This window comes from Periplaneta americana, chromosome 6 (assembly GCF_040183065.1).
Source record: "Periplaneta americana isolate PAMFEO1 chromosome 6, P.americana_PAMFEO1_priV1, whole genome shotgun sequence".
Classification (NCBI taxonomy): domain Eukaryota; kingdom Metazoa; phylum Arthropoda; class Insecta; order Blattodea; family Blattidae; genus Periplaneta; species Periplaneta americana.
The window spans coordinates 10,203,123-10,227,366 of NC_091122.1; the positions used below are offsets into that span (position 1 = coordinate 10,203,123).

Below are 24,244 nucleotides of genomic sequence, written 5' to 3' on the forward strand. Positions count from 1 at the left end.
CGTCCCCTTCCCAAACCAGGAGAGTTAAATTTTCCATACTCGCACAGACGGTAATGGAGACGTACAAATGTCTTCCGATCTGGACATTGTCGCTGTGGGTACCTCTCCTGATACAAACGACGAGCCAGCGCAGCATTGCCGTCCGCCTTACCGTACATGAAGTGTATCTCTGCCAGCTCTTGATTTGAATACATGTCGCACAGTCTAACGCCTACACAACACTTCGCCTCAGAATGAACTGTCAGAGTGCCTTCTTAATGTCTCCTTTGACGGCAACGACCTGCAGAAAGAAAAACGTTCCGGTGAATTTCAATGTTGTGAAGGCCATAACTCGGAAATAAAGCATTTCTGGACACATGTTGTAATGAACTATTTTGATTGTCTACATGTGGGAAATACATACCTGAAATTATGCCCCGTATTTTTGAAACACCCTGTATATGGCTGCCAACAACTGTAGCGCTTCAGTGTGTGTAGAAGGGGATACCCTTTTGAAGTGTTTTTTCTGAAATGCACTTTGAGTTAGTATGACAAAATAAGTGTCGACACAAATACGAACCTTCTTATTGCAGTCGGTCTGGAAGGACTCTAGTCCTTGACACCTCTGCACCAGGTTCTTTACTTCTGACTTCATCTTCGAGATGTATAGTCTTGCAACTGTGAATTCTTCTTCGATCTTGCCGTTAGTGTCAGCAGATACCTGCAACTGAACGTGCAGGAAATCACATTCTTAAAGAGGTGTATTATTCATTATTCCCAACTGTGAGTGAATTACACAGTGCATTCATTTCAAAACTTCCCAGCCTAAATAACTATATAATTTAAATAGGATTTAATTAAACAAAAAACACGTCAATTTAGACATTGAGGGGGAAGTTTAAAACCAATCTTAACTGATTACTAGTTTTCACTCCCTTACCCCCACTTCCCCTACTTCGAAATTTCAAATTCGCACCCCTATCTTGTGATACTTAAATTTGAAAGAGTATTCAATTGTTTATACATCTTATTCATTTGTTTTCGCATCTTTCGTTTTCTATCATTGCCTGGCAACCTGGATTGTACAAAAGCAGCTAGAGAAAATACCTTACTATAATAATACTGGACAGCTAGCAGTTTTACGTGTGAACGACGATGGTGCTGCTACCTACCTGCCAGGATGGAGATACTCGCGAAACAAGCTGTAGTCAACTGCAATGTATATTGTTGCTGGGCTAGTTAATTTGTTAATAGTTTTATGAATTAGTACTAGTGTTAAAATGTCAGGGTGTATCTGTGCTGTTTATAATTGTGACAATTGCAGCATTACAAATTGCTCCAAATCGTACTTTCGATTTCCGACAGTTCATAAAACGTGAGTCAACAACATTCTTTAGTAGGCCTAATTCCTTCGTCTTTGTGTTGATAGAAAAATACAAGTTAGTTTTTTTATTTAGACCTAATAAATAAATAGAAGTTAAAATTTATTGGATTTTAAGGTTTTATCAAATTAAGTTTTATTGTTGTCCACATGCCTTTACTAATTATTACAAGCATCAGATTACTATCAATTTTATATTTGCAGTTGTCAGCAATGCGTATATAAAACATTACTGTAAATTCATTCCTAATATCAGATTGATTTTGTCTCTGTCAACCAAAGAAAAAATATGTAACAATTAATTACGGAAAGTAATATGAAGTATGCAATATTTCTCATAATATGCAGCTCTGATATAAGATAATAATTTTGCATTAAATAATTCAACATTTCTTAAGTGTTTCATATATAATTCCACATTAGTAACTCACGTTTTAAACAACAGTCCGAATCTCGCTATGTTAATATTTGTATATGTGGATGTAATTCCATCCCTCTGCGCTAGATGTCAGGTCTGCGATATTTCGCACTCACGCCAATGCAGCTAGTATACAGCTGTCCGGTATTATTATAGTAAGGTATTTGGCTAGGGTCCTTATTACGAATTGAGAGTTTAATTTTTGTAGCTGGAGGGTGTTGAAATTGTTGCTAAATCCCTATTTAAGTAGTAGAAAGTTAAAAGAAATTATCGCTGAAGGAGATTGCTTGATTAATAAATGACGCACGCACAATATACTCCTCAGATAAAAATGCTAGGTGCAAAAAAAAAAGTCGTCAAGGTTAACCACAGATAACTGAAACTGTGGATAAGGGGGAATTACTATACCATGCTTTATTATGCCACTAAATTCGTAACAAATGCAAAGCCATTTTTATCCTATTAAAGAACTTTCCAAACAGCCCTCGTACATATCATAACCACATTCTTATCAATAAACAAAACTTCTAAGTACCTTCATGTCACCGTCTCCACCAATGGCTACACCAATTTCTCCTAGATCTTTTAATAAATTGGTTAACATTTCTGTGATCCGTTTGCGTTGATGTGTCGACATGTCCTTCAACTGCTGCAGCTCAGATGAAGTGGAGTTTAGGGCGGACTGGGAAGAAAAGAACAGCAAATGCAATTAAAATATCCCTTGCAAAGACCTAACATTCATTTCATTGTTTTTCATGGTCTTAACCCATTAGTGCTCAGTGACAACTTTAGTTGCAGTTTGTTTTAAAAAACTGTAATAAACATAATATTAGCACAGTCTAGTATATACAGTCGCGAAGCTTGGGGTGATTTTTTGCATTTCTCGCGATAGTTTCTAGCCGCTTGGAGCGCTGTGTGTACTAGGAACAATAGACTGCCATCGTGATCTAATACAGGCCGTAAGGCAGACCATGTGACTCGCTTAACCCGATCACGAAGGGCGGCGTTTCAACCATATAAATTAATTGGAATGCATAAAGAGTAACATATATTTCTCTAAAATGTAGTTTAATTGCACTAATAAAATTTAAAACAATGATTAGGAGACACTTCAGACATAATTCCTTGCGAGTTAAGGTGTAATATTATTTTGGATGTGAAAATTACGTTGTTCGTATGTGTAATACCTGCCTTTATTTCGATTAAATATTGCGAAATTCTTGTACGTTCATTTATGCACGATTCAATAATTGTCAGTTGCACCGCACGAATATTTCGATATGTTGAAATTATAGGTTATGTTTACTGTCCCAGTTGCCCCTTTCTGTCTAATTTTAGTGGTCTCCAATGCCCTGCCATTCATATGGAAATATTATAGGTTATGTTTACTATATCTTATATTCCTAAATTCGCAATTATACATTATAATTAAGCATAATGTCATGTATGATACTCCGCACATTCAATTTGTCTGTATTTTAATACTACAATTGAGTATTGAATTATTGTATTTATCTACTACCTAAGAGACGAAGTAACAATCGTACATACACTAATTTCATAAGAGTGGTATGATAAATTTTCTGTCTTTATTAAGGAAGGTAGATGTGCTATATTAAATCACAATATAAATTCTTTTTTATTAAACCTCAAAATAGCTTTCATTCTAAACTTAAAATGTTGATGCGAACTGATTATGTTAACATGTAAAATTCTCTTCACATTAAAGTAACACAGTTTTGTAATTATTTCTGCAACATATTATGCAACAAGAAGTAAACGGAACTTATGGACACATTACACTAAATAAAACTTAGCTATGATACGCAATAAAGTTATAATATAATAATTCACTGAGCTCCATACACTGAAATAGAAAACCCGAACAAACATCACGGCCTGGTCTAGATCGAAAAGGCATTGACTGTGCCGTATTTCGCATTGTTGTGAAAAGTTGTGTAAACTGTGAAATGTTCGTTATCGGTTGTAATAACTGTAAATGGCTAAAATACAATAATTTGAGTAATAGTATGGGATAAGGAAACGTTTGTTGCACTATAAATTCTAAGAAAAAGAGGTCAGAGTTATCCTTCTGAAAGATCCAGGAAGGTGAGTTTATAAAATATAATATATGCTTTATGAAAATAATATATAAAGCTCATGTATTTCGTTTTTCAATAGTGGAAGGAAGGTGTTAATTTTTCAAAAGAACACGATATCAAAAGTACAATACATTTTATCGTCTGCTAGGGAAAGTCTCTGTGATGAGGCGATAGTAGCGATCCTGGTGGCTAGCAACTATCTATGGATGCATATTTCAACTGTCTATGTTTGCATATTTAGTAAGTATTGAGCTTCGCAACTGTATATACTAAACTGTGATATTAGGTTGACACTATTTTTTGTGATGGAAGTTCTTCTAGATATATGTTCCCGTTATTTCAGGCACAATCCTTCATTTCAAAGTCAATTGTTGTGGAATACAGATGCGAAATTCTGTAGTGATTTTAAGCGTGTCTGTATACATGAAACTAAAATGTAATTACTGTTGTTAAATCTTTCTTCATTATTTCAAATTTCACTAAAATACATTTCACAATGTTTACTCAATATTTTAAAGCTAGTTTATGACAAAGGGTTTATTGTGGGTATATCCTACAGTGTTGTGAAATCATGTGCATTTCGTTCCAAATATCAGATGATAATTTATTCACTGTGAGCCAGATTTTTAACGCCATAAGAATGATCTCTCTAGTGCTCAGTGGCAACTAAAGTTGACATTAAATTTTAGCATCTTCTGATGTCTATAGAATTTTTTTAGTATTTTCTCCATTACATGAGGGATGCATAGACCAGGTATATGTGGAAAAATGCAGAAAATTAAAACGAAAATAGATCTGAGCAATAATGGGTTAATGACTGAAGGGCAAATTGAAAATCATACCTGAATTTTATATTAACTTTTTACATAAATAAATCCCGTTCACCTGTAAATGTAATGGAACTTTTATTGTTATGTAACTCTTACCTTTTGCCAAGTAGGAAAATATTTTCCAGCAGCATGATGTTTGTTCATTACGTATATCAACTAAACTGAAGTATGTAGTAGAACTGGATTGCAACTACAGTAGAATTTCTCGTATCTGGCAAGTGTGGGATAAAGCCAGTGATTTTGCCGGATAATTGCAAAATACGTTTATAGGTTATGTAAAGACACACTGTAATGCAAAAACATTTTTTTCCATGTTGAAATTTAGTAATTTTCATATAGATATTTAAAAATAAAGTTTTGAAATACGTACAATGTTTATTTTTAGTACTGAATACGATAATGTACATTATCAGTTCATAATTATTGTAATATAGCAATACTAAAAGTTTTCGTAACCTTATGACAATTTTAAATGGCGGTCATGTGAGTCATGTGATGTGAAGAGCAGTGTAGCCAACATTGCAACTATGAAGTAACGCTCGATGACTTGAGCTTAAGAACATTTCGCTTGTGTTTTGCACAATCCATTGTGCAACAGCAGTGCTTAGTGGTAATAGCCATGATACTATCTATCACTCGAATTAAATTCTTGCGCACTGTAGGAACAGAGAATTTCACGCTTTCCTATTTAGACTCATCCAACACCCCTTTGAAACGGGCGAGTTCAAGCGGTAAATTCCCTGCGCATTGTTTGCAAGGCCCAAGTGACAGCTTACTGATGCTACCCGATCTACTCCAGGGACATAACGGGTTTTTTTGTCTGTTTTCATGTGTGAACAGTGTAAAGAGTAAACACGATATGTGGCATGTGTGATACATGAAAACCATTCACATCTTCGTCCGAATCTTTCCTTTCACATGTATGACTTTTTTTATTTTGGCCTAGCAAAAGTGTGTCGTTGTTTTGGTATTGCCGGTTATTTGGGTGCCGGATACGAGGAATTTTACTGTACTGTGTTCATTTTTCATTCTGACTTGTGCAGCCAAATGAATTCAGCTGATTATTTCCAAAGTATTGAAAAATGCGAATAGTTTTGCATAACATAATTATTTTGTGCGAGATCATGCGTATTTGCTTGGTTTCCGCACAAAACCAATCTGCGGAAAGTCTAAAATACCACATTCAGTATTCCGAACGTAACATACATAACAATTTCCTTCTTCTTACCGCTTAAGCGCGACTTTCATTTTACTGCTTTAGGCTTTTAACATATTATTTTTAGAGATGTTCAATATAGTAATAATTATAAATTGGAAACTTACCACTGCAATTTCACCTAAATTGCACTGTTAATTATTGTTTTTAAATATTTGCAAAAATTAAGTAAACTCTACAACTCCACTAAAGTTACTGCATTCGTGATGCAAGTAACATTAAGGAAGCCGTGAAAAAATCAAGAAACTTGCAGATGTTATTACTGCAATATGTTATATAAATAATATTGTTAAAATATTAAAATTAAAAATAAATCATTACATAACCTTACCGTTTGTTTTAAGTTCGCATTTATAGACTGGGGTGGGGGAGGGGGAAGACAGACTTATATCATGGCCTGCTGGAGTATAGTAAACACAGAAAACATTTTAAAGCAACAATGTTGAAGATAGATATTTTTTTTTTTTAAATTTGCCGTCATTGAACAGAAATCAAGATGGAGATTTCATTGCAACCAATTAGAAATTCCTCTTTCAGGTATGTAATAAACGATCTTCGCACAAAATAATGTACGATACACGAGCGGTATGTTTTCTTTCAATTCTCGGAAATTAAAAAAGCTCAACTATGTTTCGCTTTTTCAATCTTTTCCTCGAACATGAAAACTTCAACATACCGCTCTTGTAACGCATATTACTATTTTAGTGTTTACTACAGCAAGGACTCTCTTTTACATGTGATTTGGAGGCACTGGCAGAAGACGCTTGTTGTCACATACAGACCTGTTTCTGCATGAGTTCTTCGGTGAGGTTCTCGTACTCCTTGTTCTTGGTTTCAACCTCCTGCGACTTCTGGTCGTAGTTCACAGCCAGTTCCTCCAAGGCCTGCAGAACTTCCTTCACCTCCTCCTTGGCACTCTCGTTCTCCTGCTGGATCCTGTTCATCTCCTGCTGCAGCATCTCGTAGTCTCGCCGTGTGGAAGCAATCAGCTGCAACAGTGCACCCCTCAGGAGTTTCACAGTACGTATTTAAGAAGACGACAGCAGGTTATATAATACACAATGGTGTAAGGAAGAGAAAGAGGTTGGAGGAAGAAGATGAGAATCGAACAAAGAGGAAAAGAATGAGTAGGAGAGAAGCAGGAGAAAAGTTACAAGAAGAAAAAGAAGGAAACAAGAAAAGAGGACTGAGAAAGAGGCAGGAATAGGGGAAAGAAAACAAACAGAGATACAGAAGACGAAAAGAAAAAGGAGAGAAAGAAGCAAAAAGAAAAAGCGAAGAGAAAACAGAGAAAAGAGGAAAAGGGGAAAAACAAAATGGATAAAGAAGGCAAAAAATTAAGAAAGGGACAAGGAAAATAAAAAAATAAAAGGAGAAAGCAGAGAAAAGAAGAGAGAATAAAAAAAGAAGGAAAGACACAAAGAAAAAAGAGAAAGGAAATAGACAAAAATGAAAAGAAGAGGGAAAGGAGAAAGGAAAGGAAGAAATCAAAAGGAAAGAGAAAAAAAAAACGAAAGAGGAAGAGGAAAAAACAAAGAAGTAAAGGAAGAAAAGCAGAAGGAAAAATGACGAAAAAGAAGAAAATGGAAAGGGAAAAAGAAAAAAGGTGAAACCGGAAAAGAAAATGGAGTGAAAAGAAAAAGAGAAAAAGATAAGAAAAATGAGAAATAGAAAAAGAAAGGAAAGAAGATAGAGAGCTGATGGAGATGGAGAAGCGGAAAGAGTACCTCCTCCTGCTCCAGCATCTGCTCCTTGAGCTTCTCGACGAACTGGCTCTGCTGGTTGATCTCTTCGTCCTTCTCGTCCAGCTGCTGGTACAGCTTCTCGCGTTCCTCCTCCAGCTTCTGGCGCTCCTCGTTGGACAGCGAGCCCATCATGATGCCACCGCCAGGCGTGGCAGGCATGGGCCCCAGCACCACCTCCTTCTTGACCTCGGGGGGCTGTGTGACGGGCGTGACAGCCTCCAGGGGCTCCTGTCAACCAGCACAACGCATGATACCACAACCCAATATGAACACACACTGTCATTTCGTAACATTAAACACCACTCACTCTTAATCTTTGAGCCTTTACTGAGTTTATTTACAGTAATGTCCAAATTAATGTGAACTTCATTATCTTCATTCTCAAAAGTTAAATTTGAAGGACATTAATATTTCTATTCAAGATCAATACTTACGTAAATGGGAAACTACTAAATTCTTGGGCGTTACATTTGATGATTGTTTGTCTAGGAGACCCCACTGCACAAGTTTAATTTCTAAACTCAATAACATTTGTTATCAAATCAGAATTTTGAGGACGATAATAAATCACGATGTATTAATGTCTTATTATTTCGCACACGTCGAGTCAAGGCTTTCATATGGTATTTGTTTTTGGGGATCTGGAACCATGCTGAATGATATATTTATTGCTCAAAAGCGTATTGTCAGATGCATTGACAGTAGGATCTCTTGTAGGGAACATTTTTTACAATATAATATTCTTACTGTTTATGGTTTATATATTTTTAATGTTTTACAACTAATTTATAAAAATCTGTCTGATTTTCACCAAAACTGTGACTTCCATACCTACGATACTCGTAATAAAAATAGTTTAACTATTCCAGCACACCATCTTACTAGTAGAACCTGTATGGTCTTTGGTATCAAAATCTACAATAGTACAAAAAATTCTCTCAAATTTAGGAATTACATAAAAACGAAATTAATAAAATTGTGTCCCTACAATCTTGAGGATGCACGCATGGGCCCTCGAAATGAATAATGTTTTTATATGTGACTTATTTTAAATTAAATTATAATTGTATATATTTGACCATGTCTATTCATATATTTTGCCTTCGACAATAAAGTTCTATCTTTCGGAAACTTTTCATTTTATATCGTCACTTTACAAGCAAAACACATTAACGGTCTTCCTAATAAACCGTGTATAGTTTTTATACGAGACTTTTGCAAAGATGAGACAGAAAACGTTACTAATAAACCATGCATAGGCGATGGATGTATAAACAGTCTGTAACAATACAATGGGAATTGCTTTGCAATAGTTATATACACGAAACCCCTTGTTTAAGCGTTGTATATAGAGAAAAAATGGCCGCCCCTCTAACAGCTGTTCATATCGACTGTCATTTTATGATGATGGTTGCCTTGTAACCACAGAAAAACAAACCAAAGAGCATCCAACTGTAAGGATGGAAACGTGCGAAAATCAACCTACTGAGGTACATCAGGAAAAATGCGACATATACGACCCCACTATACCATATTATAAGGAAAAATATCATCTAATATCGATCGAAGTTATTGGATTACTGATTGGGGCTAGAGGGACCATCACAAAAAGATTCGCGCATTTTTGCAAGCAGTTTGGTCTAGGACAAACTCTTGTCACTGAAGTATCTCTGTCTGCAGTGAAGGGATCTATAAAAATTCTAAGAAACCATCTCTACACGTAAATAGATTGATCTTTTCCTATGGCGATCTGCTCACTTAAGTTGGATCTTGCAACTAGTGCTAAATAGACGACTGTGATCACTTGATAGCAAATGGATATCGTACTAGGAAATTTTATGTTTCTTCTGGAATTAATGATCTTTTGTTTAGTCGTCTTCAATTATTTATAATTGTGTTATTTCTTTTTCTTTTCCTTCTCCACTTTTTTTTTCATTATAATTGTGTATCTACCATTTACTAAAAAAAAAAAAAAAAAAAAAAAAAAAAAAAAAACAATTTTTGGTAAGCTTTGTCTTCTAGGCAGCCTTCACTTGGAGGAAGCTGAATAAAATTCAGAATAATACAAAAATATTGCTGTAGCTTATACTCTTTGACCAAAATATAGTGTGGTAATCGATCAGATATTCTATTATCTTTCATACTGAAGTAATGACGAAACTATGACGTAGCTGTGTAACAGTTATACTGTTATATACGACGTATGTAGTGATTATTAGTAAGGAATTTACACACGACTTATAAACGAGCTGCTCATTGTATAAGTATAAGACAGTTAAACATCTGCATAAAGAGTTTTTATTAGTAAGACCGTATGTCAAAAATATTACTTCTGAGAAAAAGGCACTTGAATGTTCTTGACAAAAGTGAATCTTCAAACAGTAATCTAGAGACGTGGATAAATTATTAACAAAATTGACGATTTTTATGATAATTCTATTTACAAAATTTGACCTTTCAATTTAGACTACAGTTGACAATTTTGCATATTTCTATCATTACAATAGATAGAAATATGCAAAAATGTCAAATGTAGGCTGAAGAGTCAAATTTTGTAAAAAAAAAAATACATAATAAAATCTTCAATTTTGCTAATAATTTGTAAATATGCAAAAATGTCAACTGCAGTCTAAAGTGAAGAGTCAAATTTTGTAAAAATGTATAATAAAAATCTTCAGTTTTGCTAATAATTTGGAAATATCCAAAATGTCACCTGCAGTCCAAATTGATGAGTCGAAGTTTGTACAAATATACAAAAAAATCTTCACTTTTGCTAAAAATTTATAAATTTGCAAAAATATCAATTGTAGTCTAAATTGAAGAGTCAAATTTTGTAAAAATATACAACACAAATCTTCAATTTTGCTAATAATTTGTAAATTTGCAAAAATATCAATTGTAGTCTAAATTGAAGAGTCAAATTTTGTAAAAATATACAACACAAATCTTCAATTTTTTCTAATAATTTGGAAATAAGCAAAGATGTCATCCGTAGTCTAAATTGAAGAGTCAAATTTTGTAAAAATATACAACACAAATCTTCAATTTTTCTAATAATTTGGAAATAAGCAAAGATGTCATCTGTAGTCTAAATTGAAGAGTCAAATTTTGTAAAAATATACAACACAAATTTTCAATTTTTCTAATAATTTGGAAATAAGCAAAGATGTCATCTGTAGTCTAAATTGAAGAGTCAAATTTTGTAAAAATATACAACACAAATCTTCAATTTTTCTAATAATTTGGAAATACGCAAAGATGTCATCCGTAGTCTAAATTGAAGAGTCAAATTTTGTAAAAATATACAACACAAATCTTCAATTTTTCTAATAATTTGGAAATACGCAAAGATGTCATCCGTAGTCTAAATTGAAGAGTCAAATTTTGTAAAAATATACAACACAAATCTTCAATTTTTCTAATAATTTGGAAATAAGCAAAGAAGTCATCCGTAGTCTAAATTGAAGAGTCAAATTTTGTAAAAATATACAACACAAATTTTCAATTTTTCTAATAATTTGGAAATACGCAAAGATGTCATCCGTAGTCTAAATTGAAGAGTCAAATTTTGTAAAAATATACAACACAAATCTTCAATTATGCTAATAATTTGTCCACGTCTGTATGTAACTTGTGTATTTTCAAGAGTGTTAATAATGAAGATTATACATGTGTTACATACAATGTTTTATACTATTCTAGCATTAAAGCATGTAAAAAAAAAACTATTATACATTTACAAAATGTACTGTTATGATGTAGTAGAGACAAGAGTACTGCATATGACTTAATACAGTATTAGTTTGCCCACTACTGTATTCATAGTAATATATGAAAGTAATTCTAATGATCAGGAGTTATTCTGGGATGGAGGGAAATCCTTCCTCAGCTCAAAATTCACCCCTCTTCCCAGGATATTTCACGTGCATTTGGACTGGTTTATTTATAAGCATTTATAACAAGCTGCAAGGAGCAATATTTTGTCCTAGTCCTTACCTGCAAGTTAACCTGCTCCTCGACATTCACAGTCTCTCCAGAGCGCCACCTGCTCAGCTCCAGCTCCAGTTTCTCCAGCTTTCCCTTCAGCCGAGCCACCTTCTCTTTCTCCTTCTCGTATCGGCGCTTCCATTCCTCGGCTGTCAGCTCCTCGTTCACGCAAACGACGTTCTTGATGGTCTTTGCTCTGCAACAGCACCGATATGCACCATGTCATGCTGTGTCACATTCCCTCTCCAGTCAGTAAACTTAAGCTTGAACTTTCAAGTGTCAAGGGCAAATTCAGTCCTTGCAAGAAAGAACCAGTCTGAAGGCCCGCTTACACTTAGCGGAATCGAATTGAACAGAATTTTCTTCACAATGTGTTTAAACGGAAGAAAGCTGAAAGCGGCATGTCGAATCTAATCAGGAACTAGAATATTTCTCCCACTGCTGGAACAGAATTTCTTGTTTCGGGTATGATCACAGTATAAGAAGAATCAGTAGGGACAATTCTTGTCGGCATCTTTGATGTTGTTGGCACTAAATTCAAGCTCAGTAAGGTCTAGTTCTCAATGAATCCAACTATGTCGCTAGTATCAAACCACTATCAAAATATTAGTAAAATATTTATTTTATTGGTCAGTAATACGAATAATCTTGTATGTATATTATCGATCATTAATATTATGTCGCTAGGAAGTCAAAATACTTATATCCATTGTTGACGTTCATGTTCGCACTTCACCGCAACGGACGCCATGATGTACTATGTTGTACTTGGATCAATTTTACCAACATAAGCCTCAAACAGTGACTTGAACGTTAGCGTCAATTAGTGAATATTTTCATGATGATTGCATACGGAAGTAATTATTATTATGGTTATATTGCCATTCCTTTGCCTCATGTCTTTAAAATTGTTAAAAGATGAGTAATGAATGTTTTCAGTTAATATTAAATAATGCCAGCCCTGTCGTAGATGGAGATCCATCTGGTGGAGGTTCCAGATAATACACCCGGTTTCGTGATATGCGCCCTCAGAATTTGTTCCCACGAAATGGCTTAGGTGTCTTTACTGTATGTTCTCTATACTGTGGTATGATCATAAGTTCTCGTGAAGCCTTTGTCAAAAAACAAATGAACCATATCCACTCTTGGCGGCTTAACCTTTAGGAGCCGTGCGTCCATTATAGCGGCCAGCTAGTATTATAGTCATGACGTGATATAATGTTATAAATTGTATGTTATGTGTAACATACGTTGACATTATTTAATTTTATATAACAATAAGGACATTGCACTTCATTAAAACAATAACAAAATTTTTTTCTGTAATTTTTTTTTTCTTAATTAAAAAAGAAGCAAAATCTTTTCAACTGCAGTCAACTGAAACACCGTCAGCTTCCATAGGTTCGTTCCAACAAGCGGTTCATGGATCAGCTCATGTACGGTTCCTGTACCATCTTATGCGCATGCGCTAGTTGAGCATCTGCTATGGGATTGAAACTGGACTGGACACTGTTGGAACGCTTTCGTGGATCGTTATGTACTAAATCCAGAGATGCTATAACTGTGATCATCTTTGCTAAGAACGGGATGCTTATTATTATTATCGTTTTGCAGCTAATTCTAATTGAAGAAAATATAATTTCGATCATTTTCTATAAAAAGATGACAAAAAATATGGAAGGCAAGAATTCCGCTAATTCAGTGTCATGTACTGGGGAACTCTCATCTAAAAATAGTTCTTTTTTTTTTTTTAATTATTAATGTATGTACGTTATTTATTACACTTTTAATCAAAGCTGCATGTTGAAATTGTAATTAACTGTTTCAGTACCCAAATAATTTCCATTCCCTTTCTTTTTGGCGAAAATTTAAATTAAATCTCTAGTTTTATTATTCGTCTGTACTGTCACTTTTCATCTTAACCTCATTGATGTGAACAGTCGATCATGTCTTTCTTCAGTATCCAGGAGACGTTGGTGAGCTTATGCGCATGCGCGTCTTGCGTACTCTTCCGTACATGCCTCAATCCACGGACTATTTTTGACCGTCCCGAATCCGTGTCAAAAGCTTGTTGGAACGCCAGACTGCAGTACATGTTTCCGGTTCAGGACTGGTTCGGATTGTGTTGGAACGCTTTTGTTGTACTGCGCATGCTCACGATGGTTATGGACGGTTCCTGACTGTTGTTGGAACGAACCTCATGTGTACCTTTACACGAATTGTTTTACATGGGCCCTCCCATCCTTTACCACAGGCTCAATTGACTGCAGTAGCTGGGACGCAAACCTGCGATCTTTGGCACAATATGCTGGCCGGACATATCTTGTGCGCTTTAAACCACTCGGCTAATGAACCCAACACGAGTTTACTGAATATGCAGGTATACGAACCCCTGGTTAAGAGTTACACATTTGGGTGCAGTAGTGGTATAAGTCTTCCGGCTTCTAAGGTTTAATTCATTTACTATTGAACGTTATTGCTGAAATAGTACGCATACAAAAATCACTATTTAATATGAATGAAGAGAAATTGATAAATCTTGTTCAGAATTATCCTCTTTTGTATGACAGAACACAAAACATAAAAGTAGGCCTATTGTTCGGTTCGATTCCCCTAGATGTGAGGGGAAGCACACTTTTCATTTCAATTTGATTTGGTTTGATTCTGCTAAGTGAGAGCGGGCCTTTAGATTGTGAAGTACAGAAACTACAAAGAGCCTATTTCAGGAGTGAAACTTAGTGTCTCATATTACATATTAAATAATCCACACCCCTGTAGTTAGTCCTCGTCCTACAGAGTCACATACTTTGTACACAAATGCCTCTGCATCTTGAATGAAAAGGAGAAAAAGAAGACTGATTTGCAAGACTATCGTTAGTTAAAGGTATAAACAGAGTAACGCAAAGATTCAGGTAGCTGCCATAGCAGCCCCGAATTCTTCATTTCTTATCATTTCAAGTATAAGGGAGCTGTTATCTGCGTTTTTCGTGCTCGTAATTTCTGAATTATAATACAACGAGAGATTTTGAATTTAGTCCTGTGCACTACAAGTCTAATATATGTGCGATTTTAAGGTCACTTAAATGTATTGTCATTAATCTTATTAATCTCTGAAATCTCGGTCCAAAATAATGCATTTTATGATCATGATACTGCAGTCAACTCTGGTTATAGTGAACTTCTTGCAGACCAGCATATTTCGTTCACTATATTCGAGGTTCACTAAACCCGAAGTGTCTGTTTTTATACTACTGACGTTGCTGTAAATAAAGTATTAATGTCTGTTTGGGTCAGACCACGTTCAATATCAGTACTAATGTTCACTGTATCTTCCAACTTAAACACTTTACGCTTTGACATCCTGATGTTCACAGTTCGAAACTTGAATCTAATCTGACCATGTAGGTAGTAGGCACTGACCGATTTCGCACCTCTTCCCACTAGAGGTATGCTATTGTGTACTCTGCCTTGGAATTTCCCTGGGTTCACTTTTACAAAGATGCAGGAGGGAAGGTTGAAGACCATTATACTATAACCCTTCTTGTATTTACCACTTAGTCATCACTCTACTCCCTTTTACAAAAGAAAACACTTTCTCTTCCTATTCTTCTAATAATCTCTTTTAAAGGAGTCAGAACTAATCCTTCCCTTATCCCTCACTGCGTACACTATTCTCTTTAACATATTTCAAACTGTCCAGGAAGCTGAACAAATCCTTTGTTTTTTAACGTACTTAAGGAGTAGAAGAGTCCCGCGCCGTGGCGTCGCGGTCTAAGGCATCCCGTTAGGACTCGCGTTACGGAATGCGCGCTGGTTCGATTCCTCATGTGGGAAGAAATTTTTTCATGAAATTTCGGCCAGTGTATGGGACCAGTGCCCACCCAGCATCGTGATGCACTTGGGGAGCTACGATAGGTAGCGAAATCCGGTTGCGAATACCAGCTATAATGGCTGGGGGGGATCATCGTGCTAATCACACGATACCCCCAATCTGGTTGGATGATCGTCCACCTCTGCTTCAGCATGTGGGCGTGAGGCCAGCAGCCGGCTGGTCGGTCTAGGCCCTTCACGGGATGTAGCACCACGGATTATTATTTTTATTAAAAAGTAGAAGGTTTGAGATTTTGTTCTGAACATATTCTTGGAAGTTTATAGGAGAAAGGGTTTCCTAAATTACCATTTTGGCCATTTTGAAATTCCATTTTCTTGGGGAAGTTCTAGTTTTAGGTTCACTATAAACGGAAATATTAATGTACTTTTTAATGTATGCGGGTCGGGACCAACGATTTAGGTTCACTATAGCTGAATGTTCACTATAACCGAGTTCACTATATCCAGAACTGAATGTATATTTTTAAACTCTACAAAACTAGCATTCTGCTAACGATTTCAAAATTATTTCAGTTTTATTTTAACAGCTATTAACTGTAGCTCGTCATGACGGCCACTTTTTGTTATTTTTCAATAAAAAATGGCCATAGGGCACAAATAATGGTCTTCATTGTAAAATTACAAGTAAAACTTCATCTTACATAATGGAATTTTATCAGCGGGGTTTGTACTTTGTTGACAGTACAAGTATTCACTCTCACCGTTTTCCGAACTCGAGGGTGGATTTCGTCTCGGCTTCGTTGAAGCTAGCAGGAGAGCAGCAGATGATTATGGTAGTGCGAGCATTTCCACCGAGGGATTCCTGCAGGATTCGGGTTAGTTTCGAGTCTCGGTATGGAATGTGAGTCTTGTTCCCATCAGCCAGGGCTGAAATTACGTTACCAAGGGCAGAGAGCGATTTGTTGATGTTCTTGGCTTCGTCCAACACAGTGCCTTCTGCACCAGTCTTGCTCACCTGCAAACAGCAACGTAATCCTATATTATCAACCACCCTGTATCACACCACAATACTGTACAAACCAATGGACAATTCGTCTTCGTTCTTTAATTCTTAAGGAGCAGGACATAGTTGTTTTTGTACCCGTAAATGATTTAAGGGGAGAGGATGGTATTTTTTTTAACTTTTTTCCTATTTGGTGTAAAATATTAATTTTTTGTATGTAGAGAGCTCATAGCTGTGGCAACTTAACCAAATAAAAATATTTTGAAAAAAATTATTTGGGGGTCTAAATTTGAAAAAATATACCCAATGCAGGATTGTACTAAAACCGATATATCTAAACCGTTTTTAAAGATAGATTCAAACAGTTTTTTGCAATGTATTTGCAAAAGCATGTTCTACAAACTATCTGTAACAGAATTTTGATATTAGTCCCTATGTTTGTAAAATAAACAATTAAAATTTAATAACAATTTTCTGATTTCCTTTCTTGCAAACAAACGGACGTATTTTTAAAATGAAATCAATTAACAAAATTCTGTTAGAGAGAAAAGTTTCCTAATAGTCTAAAGAATGTGTGTTCTAAATTTCATGCATGTATCTTTAATAGTTCAGAAATTATATCCATTTTTGTCTGGCAATGTAGCAAAAAAAATGAAGTTATTGGAAACCGATAAAAGTGGGCGTGTGATTTAAAAATCCATAGCGCAGGAAGTTTAAAAATGACGTCTCAACATCCGATAAGGGCACAAATACCCACAAAATGTTATGCAATGCATTCCACATATATCAAAGGGTATTTTAAAGAAGAAAAAATTTTTTTTTTGAAAATTTAATTTACCGGAAACAACAATAAAAGTGGGTGAATGATTTAAAAATCCATAACGCAGGAAGTTTAAAAATGGCGACTCAACATCTGATAAGGGCACAAATACCCACAAAATGTTATGCTATGCATTCCACACATATCACAGAATATTTTAAGGATTTTTTTTTTAATTTACTCATTTTTCACAAAAAAATACCATCCTCTCCCCTTAACATAGTAGCGTCGTTAAATAACCAAGTAAAGAAAAAATACTGATACCGAGTTATAGTGGGCGCCAGCGATTTAGGCAGATGGATTTTGTTAATGTGAATTCGAGTGCGAGTTACTCACCGCTGCAAGATCGGTTGTTATCTCTGTCACAGCTGGAATGGGTAGGACATAAGAGTAAACATGCATGCCCGAGTACTCTATTGGACTCTGGAGAGTCACCTCCAAAAACTAAACAAATATTACACGTACTGGGAGACGTACTGTAAAATCATTGTGAACAAAAGTTGCTTGCGGCACATTACAAATTATCCACTCGGACTGTACTGTTGTCCATTTGTATGTTTCATAACAATGATACCAGTGGAGGAAAATGTTATCTCCAACTCTTTCATGAAGGACAACAAATAGCACTGTCAGCAAGGTCATTCACCAGAATTGGTGGTTCCAACTGTAACTATATCATCCTCTGGCACAAATGTATGTTCTGGGGCTCAAATGAAAGCTTACTGACCATGTGACAAATCTAAGGTAATTTTGAAAATACTTCACTGAAAGTTTTTTCTAAAAATGATCAAATATAATCTTAAAATCCAAAATAAAAAAACAATAAATTTCTATTTCACACAAAAATGAAGATATAAAAAATTCCTCAAGTGGGATTGTTCATTATGTTAAATATATTATGCAAATTCATGCCAGAGTAATAATGCCAGAATTATTGCATTTTGAAGACTGAAAAATGTAGAAATTTTATCTTCTACACCAATGAGAAAAGAAGTATCTACAGTTAAATGTCCCAAGAGCGCGCATGACCATATGAAAATAATAGCAGATCAGCTGTTTGGCATAATATCATGATGTGGTTCTCTTAAATGATATTTACATACACCAAGATTTCCTTATCAAAAAACAAAATGTCATATATAGTCAAATAAACAAACATAATACGGTTCGTTCTCTCATCGCAGCTTCAATCCATCAGAATGCTTCCTATGAGGTTTATGAGGAGGTTGGTTGCGTCTCTTCTGATGGCTCTACTACACGGGCTGATATCATCATAATTGATCGGCAGAAGGATAAGGGTGTCATTCTTTATCCCACAATCCGTTTCGAGATGCACGAGCAACAGCCACAAGAGGTGTGTCGTGAAAAATAAGTCATATATGAGCCTTGTTGTCAGCATCTTGGAGCACAATATCACATCACACATTGGACAGTTTTTGGGCTCATGTTCGGTGCCCGTGGCACGATCCCACGAGAAACTTTAAATCAACTTAAACAATTTAAAATTTCTGATGCAACAATAGATGCCATAGGATCTCATGTGTTAAAATCATCCTTAGCTATAATTAGTAATCATTTGCACCTAACAAACTTTTACTGTAAATGATTTCCTATGTTTTCGTATCATTTATCTTAATGTTTTCTTTTTCCTTTCAAATTGTCACACAATTGGTTTTCATGATTAATCTTTATGAATTGATTAGTAGGCCGATCTACTCGAACCCTTATTTAGGGCGGCTTTTTTATTAAAAAATTATTATTATTATTATAATGGCAGCCCAATTTAAAAGGGAAGAAACAACTAAAAATTTAAAAGTTTTGAAAAACCTGCATTTTAAAGCTTCATGTTGTTTTGAAAAATCAAAGGATTGTTGAAATTACTCCAAATTCTGTTGATTATTTTTTATATATACTTTTAAGTTTAAAATTAGAGTGTGTTAATGGATTTTTCACAGTAACATGAAGCTTTAAAATTCAGGTTTCTCGAAACTTTAAATTTTGAGTCCTTTTCCTAAAGCAAACTCTTGACTGTTGTAATCAATCAATCTTCTTAATGTATCCAGCTGTTTGCTGACAACATAAAGTCCACTACAGTCCACTGCAGTCTATTCAGTTGCTTTTTACGAGAAATGAGGGGTATTTTGATCGGTATTCATTATAGATGTCCGTTGCTAGTAGCCAGAGGTGGGGTGTAGTTAATATATACTGCAGGGCTGTGTCTTCTGCAACTGGTACTGATGATTTTAATTTACTTCTTTTGTGGTTTATGAATGGACAGTATAGAAGAATGTGTTCCAGATCTTCATCATGATTATTACACGACAGACAAGTAGGATTATCAGAAATGTGAAATCAGTGTAGGTACAATTGAGTGACAATGTTATCTGTTCTGGCTCTTGTTAAAAATGTTTGAACATGTCTGGGCAAGTTTTTGTACATTTCCAGGTCATTTGGTTTCTTTTGTATAGACTGTAAAATTTTTCCTTTGTCAGAAGAGAGCCAATTGTTGATCCATAGGTTTGTAAAATGAGACTTTACTGAAGCAAAAGCACTGGATAGAGTTATCACTTGAAGAGGTCTTGGTTGCAAATATGTTGCCTGTTTTGCAATATTATCGACTTTCTCGTTTCCAGGTATGCCACAATGATCAGGTATCCATTGAAATGTTATTTCCTTTTGGAGTTCTTTTAATTTACGTAGTTGTTTCTGAATTGGAATAATTCTATGTGCATATAGGTTTGGTACATATTTAATTATATTAATTATACTAACTGCAATAACAATGACACACCATCAAACATTAGAAGCACCACAAGAGTGAAATCAGCTTACCTTTTCACTACCAGCCAAGTCAACAAGGTAAAGTTTACCAGATAATTTCTTCTGATTTTCCAAATTTTCTTGTTTTACGTTGATCAGGAATACACTATGAGAACGAGAACTGTGTTCATTCATATCTGAAACAATGTGACACAACGCCATTAAACCCAACAATAGAAGAAATGTTGACAACATACTACCTGAACATTGTGGGCCAAACGCAGAATCAACAACGTGTTTTAACACAAAGTACATCTATTTTTATCACTCCACCAATTACCATCTTTTATTTATAATTTTCTTCAATCTAAGAAAACTTTATCATAGATATAAACAAATCGAGGGTTGTCACGGTATGTTTGCATCTTTAATATTATGATCCGACAGAATGAAAATTCGGCTATCTTTCCTCTATATGTATCTTTATGCTCGACCATGCCGAAATGTAGTAATTATACACCTGGTAGCAGTCCTTTAATGCATGTCATTAAAGTACACCTATTCATTAAAGTTCAGGTTTTCGATTATTCTCGGATATGCAATCCAAAGACGAGGGAAACGTCACGGAGGCTGGAAATCCAATACTGTCGCAGAAGGTCATGTTCTGTTACTATAATAATTAGCGTTAATTGTAAATAATATTCAAATAAATTCAATTTGTCATCTCGTTTTTCAATTCTAAATCAATTTCCAGGTTATATCAAAATTAGTTCATGTTATTCTCTACCAGTACATCAAGGTCAATGACATTATTGTTCCTCGGAAAAAATCAATACTTTCGCGTCTGCGCGCATCTCACAATATACGGGCTATGCACAAGGTCACTTCCGATCTTCAGTCAGATACAAATAAAATGAATACTTCTGAATAATTTCAAGTTAGAAATATGGTCGAGCATAAAAAGTCGTATGAAACTTGCCTATAATGGTAATTAAGACGCTCGTATGAAAATTATGAAACTCGCTTGCGCTCGTTTCATAAACAAACATACTCGCGTCTTAATTACTATCATTATAGGCTCGTTGCATAATGTACTATTATAAAATGGTTTCCGGTGTATCAAACTTTAACTATTTCGGTGCGCATGAGTCGATCCCCTTCCACCTCCTACTTGAATGCTCGAGGGGAGGGGGATGACGGTTGGAACGCGGCATCAGTTGGAGACTTGGCCTGATGCGGGTCGTTACGAGGGCAGAATCAACTCAGTTGGAGAGATCAACCAACCGAAACTTGACCTTTGGTATGTGATGAGTATACACCGGAAACTTGGAGACTGTGATTGTGAGATGGGTTATGTGTGGGTTAGCAGATTTTAACAGATATGTAAAAGAAGCTGCCACTGAATGAAATAATCTTATTTATTTTTTTGGAAGTTTGCTGTTGATTCTGTTTAAGAGAAAGATTATAATTAAAGGGAATATTCTTGTTATTAATTGTTGAAAGTTTGGTGCTAATTCTATTTAAGAGATAATTATAATAAAGGGAGATACAGTGAAACCTCGATAAGACGCGCCCGCTTATTACGCTATCCCGTGTAATACGCTTTTTTTGTCCGGTCCCTGCACATTTCATATATAACGCCTTTATAAAATACCCCGTTTGTTGTGCTCAAGTCCCGCATAATACGCTGTTTTTGTGGAATATTTTCGATGTAATTTTCAGCAATGTACTGTAACAGCAATGAAACATCTTGGTCACTGAACTCACTGGTGCCATTAACCTGAAAAGTATTGGTATTCGACCCTTTACCTGCGCATTTGAACCTTCATACTTCATACCTTAGTATACCCCACCCTCTTGCTACGCTCTCTTATTCGACTCCTTACCTGCGTGGTTAAAGCCTACATACAGTTACAATACCCCACCCTCTTGCTAACCCTCTCTCTCAACAGCATTCCTCACTCTGCCGTAATAAAATTATGGAAATTTTTGCTGGGCAGTTTGTTGTCCTTTAGTGTATTCAAGTGTCTGTGAATGTGATTACAATGAGTGTTAACGAAAAGCGCTTTCTGTGTCGGAAAAATTGGAAATCTTACGAAAGTACGATGAGAACAGTACTCTTACTCAGAAACAACTCTCTGATTCATTAGGAATCCCATTATTGATATTACGAATGATATAAAAAAATCGCGACTCAATCACTACAGCTGCGACGTCGTTGGGAAGATATAATCGCAGGAAACTGAAGTGTGGTGAACATGAGGACTTGGAGAACACGCACATGGCAAACAACTATAAATTACTTTTTTCCGAAAGAATTAAGTACAGCACATATTGTAAATGTCTTTGACGTACAGTATAGTAATTATATAATGGAGTAATACTGTATTACCTTTCATGAATCATGTATTTCAATAAAGAAAAATGCTAATAGATACTGTATATAAGTCAAAATTAGTATACCCGCCTAATACGTGGTCCCAGTTAATACGCGGTTTACACCCGGTCCCTTGAACAGCATCTTATCGGGGTTTTACTGTATTGTAATTTTGGATTTTTCTCTTTTTTCTGAATTTATTTGGTTTTCAAAGTTTCCTTACTTAAACACTGGTGTAGTGAGGGACTGTTACAGGGTTCAGAATAACAAGGTTCTATCTAGTGTTCAGTAAATTTTACAGGAGAGCATTTTAAAAGTTTGGTTCTTAATAAAATCAATGCAGATAAGAACCTTTTCAAACTAACTTCACCACTAACAATAATTGAGATATCAACATATAATTTATATGGTAGATAGCTGTGAAGTAACAGAATTAATGCAACAAAAATCTCAATTTTGCTAAAAATTGTCAGATAGAACCTTGTCATTCTAAGCCCGCGAAATAAATCTTAACAAATGTAGTAAATCATTTATCAAATTTGTAAAGGGGGGGGGGGAACGTCAATAACTGCAACACCAAATTAAGGACCATGCAGTGAAGATACTCACTTGTTACAGCAATATGTCGATTTGCCTTTCCTTCTTCGATTACTTCAAACACTTCCTCTGGACTTGACACAAATCGCTCAGTAGCACCCTTCACAAACGGGACTCTATTCTTGTCTTCATGTACGCTCAAGTTCACCTTGGACACTGCAAAGAAACGAACTCACTTCAACTTGAGGGAAACATTAAATGCAACAAGCATATCAACACAACTCCCAATTCTATTTTCTGAAAATTCGTTTGTTGCTTCATTGCTTCCAACTGTGGTTACTTACTTACTTACTGGCTTTTAAGGAACCCGGAGGTTCATTGCCACCCTCACATAAGCCCGCCATCGGTCCCTATCCTGAGCAAGATTAATCCAGCCTCTACCATCATATCCCACCTCCCTTAAATCCATTTTAATATTATCCTCCCATCTACGTCTCGACCTCTCCAAAGGTCTTTTTCCCTCCGGCCTCCCAACTAACACTCTATATGCATTTCTGGATTCGCCCATACGTGCTACATGCCCTGCCCATCTCAAACGTCTGGATTTAATGTTCCTAATTATGTCAGGTGAAGAATACAATGCGTGCAATTCTGTGTTATGTAACTTTCTCCATTCTCCTGTAACTTCATCCCTCTTAGCCCCAAATATTTTCCTAAGAACCTTATTCTCAAACACCCTTAACCTCTGTTCCTCTCTCAAAGTGAGAGTCAAAGTTTCACAGCCATACAGAACAACCGGTAATATAACTGTTTTATAAATCAGAGAATCAGACCCATTCCAAGGCTTATTGTTAGGTTTCGTAACAAGCTGTTTTTCACGGTGATGGGTTGTTAGCCCTTCGCCCAACCCCCAAGCTGGAGGACCACTATTTTTGGAAATAATGAAGAAAATTGTTATATGAGCAACATTACCTATATTAGAAGAAATGTAAACAAATAATATCCAGGAAAAACAACTTAATTAAAAGAACTGCATAACTGACACCAATTTCAATTTCAATCTTTCTACTGCTCTCCTGAAAAGTATAAAATTTAAGACCTTTTTCCTCCTGGCCACAGAACTGTATGTGTTATATTTCCGCTGTGTCGACTGCTAGCTGCTGTGATGTCAGCACCAACTCTAGGGAAAAAGCAGAATCTCAAGCTCAAGCTGGTTTGAAGGTCACTGAAATCAGTCCTGCTACATCAAAGATATCGA

The 24,244-nt window shown here is 35.6% G+C and overlaps 1 protein-coding gene across 2 annotated transcripts in view; it reads right to left on the reverse strand.

The window, feature by feature from the left end:
- The window catches only part of Khc (kinesin heavy chain), a 144,350-nt gene that overhangs the window by 51,170 nt on the left and 68,936 nt on the right, over positions 1-24,244 (reverse strand). Inside the window, exons 4-11 of one of the 2 annotated variants that reach the window (XM_069827446.1) lie at positions 23,059-23,202; positions 20,145-20,269; positions 16,251-16,504; positions 11,668-11,854; positions 7,654-7,899; positions 6,709-6,915; positions 2,314-2,460; positions 560-700 (exon numbers count right to left, since the gene is read on the reverse strand). In XM_069827446.1, coding sequence (XP_069683547.1) covers positions 560-700; positions 2,314-2,460; positions 6,709-6,915; positions 7,654-7,899; positions 11,668-11,854; positions 16,251-16,504; positions 20,145-20,269; positions 23,059-23,202 — 1,451 coding nt within the window. Of the gene's footprint in view, positions 1-559; positions 707-2,313; positions 2,461-6,708; positions 6,916-7,653; positions 7,900-11,667; positions 11,855-16,250; positions 16,505-20,144; positions 20,270-23,058; positions 23,203-24,244 lie in introns of both variants that reach the window. The other variant, XM_069827445.1, reaches the window with a different exon arrangement.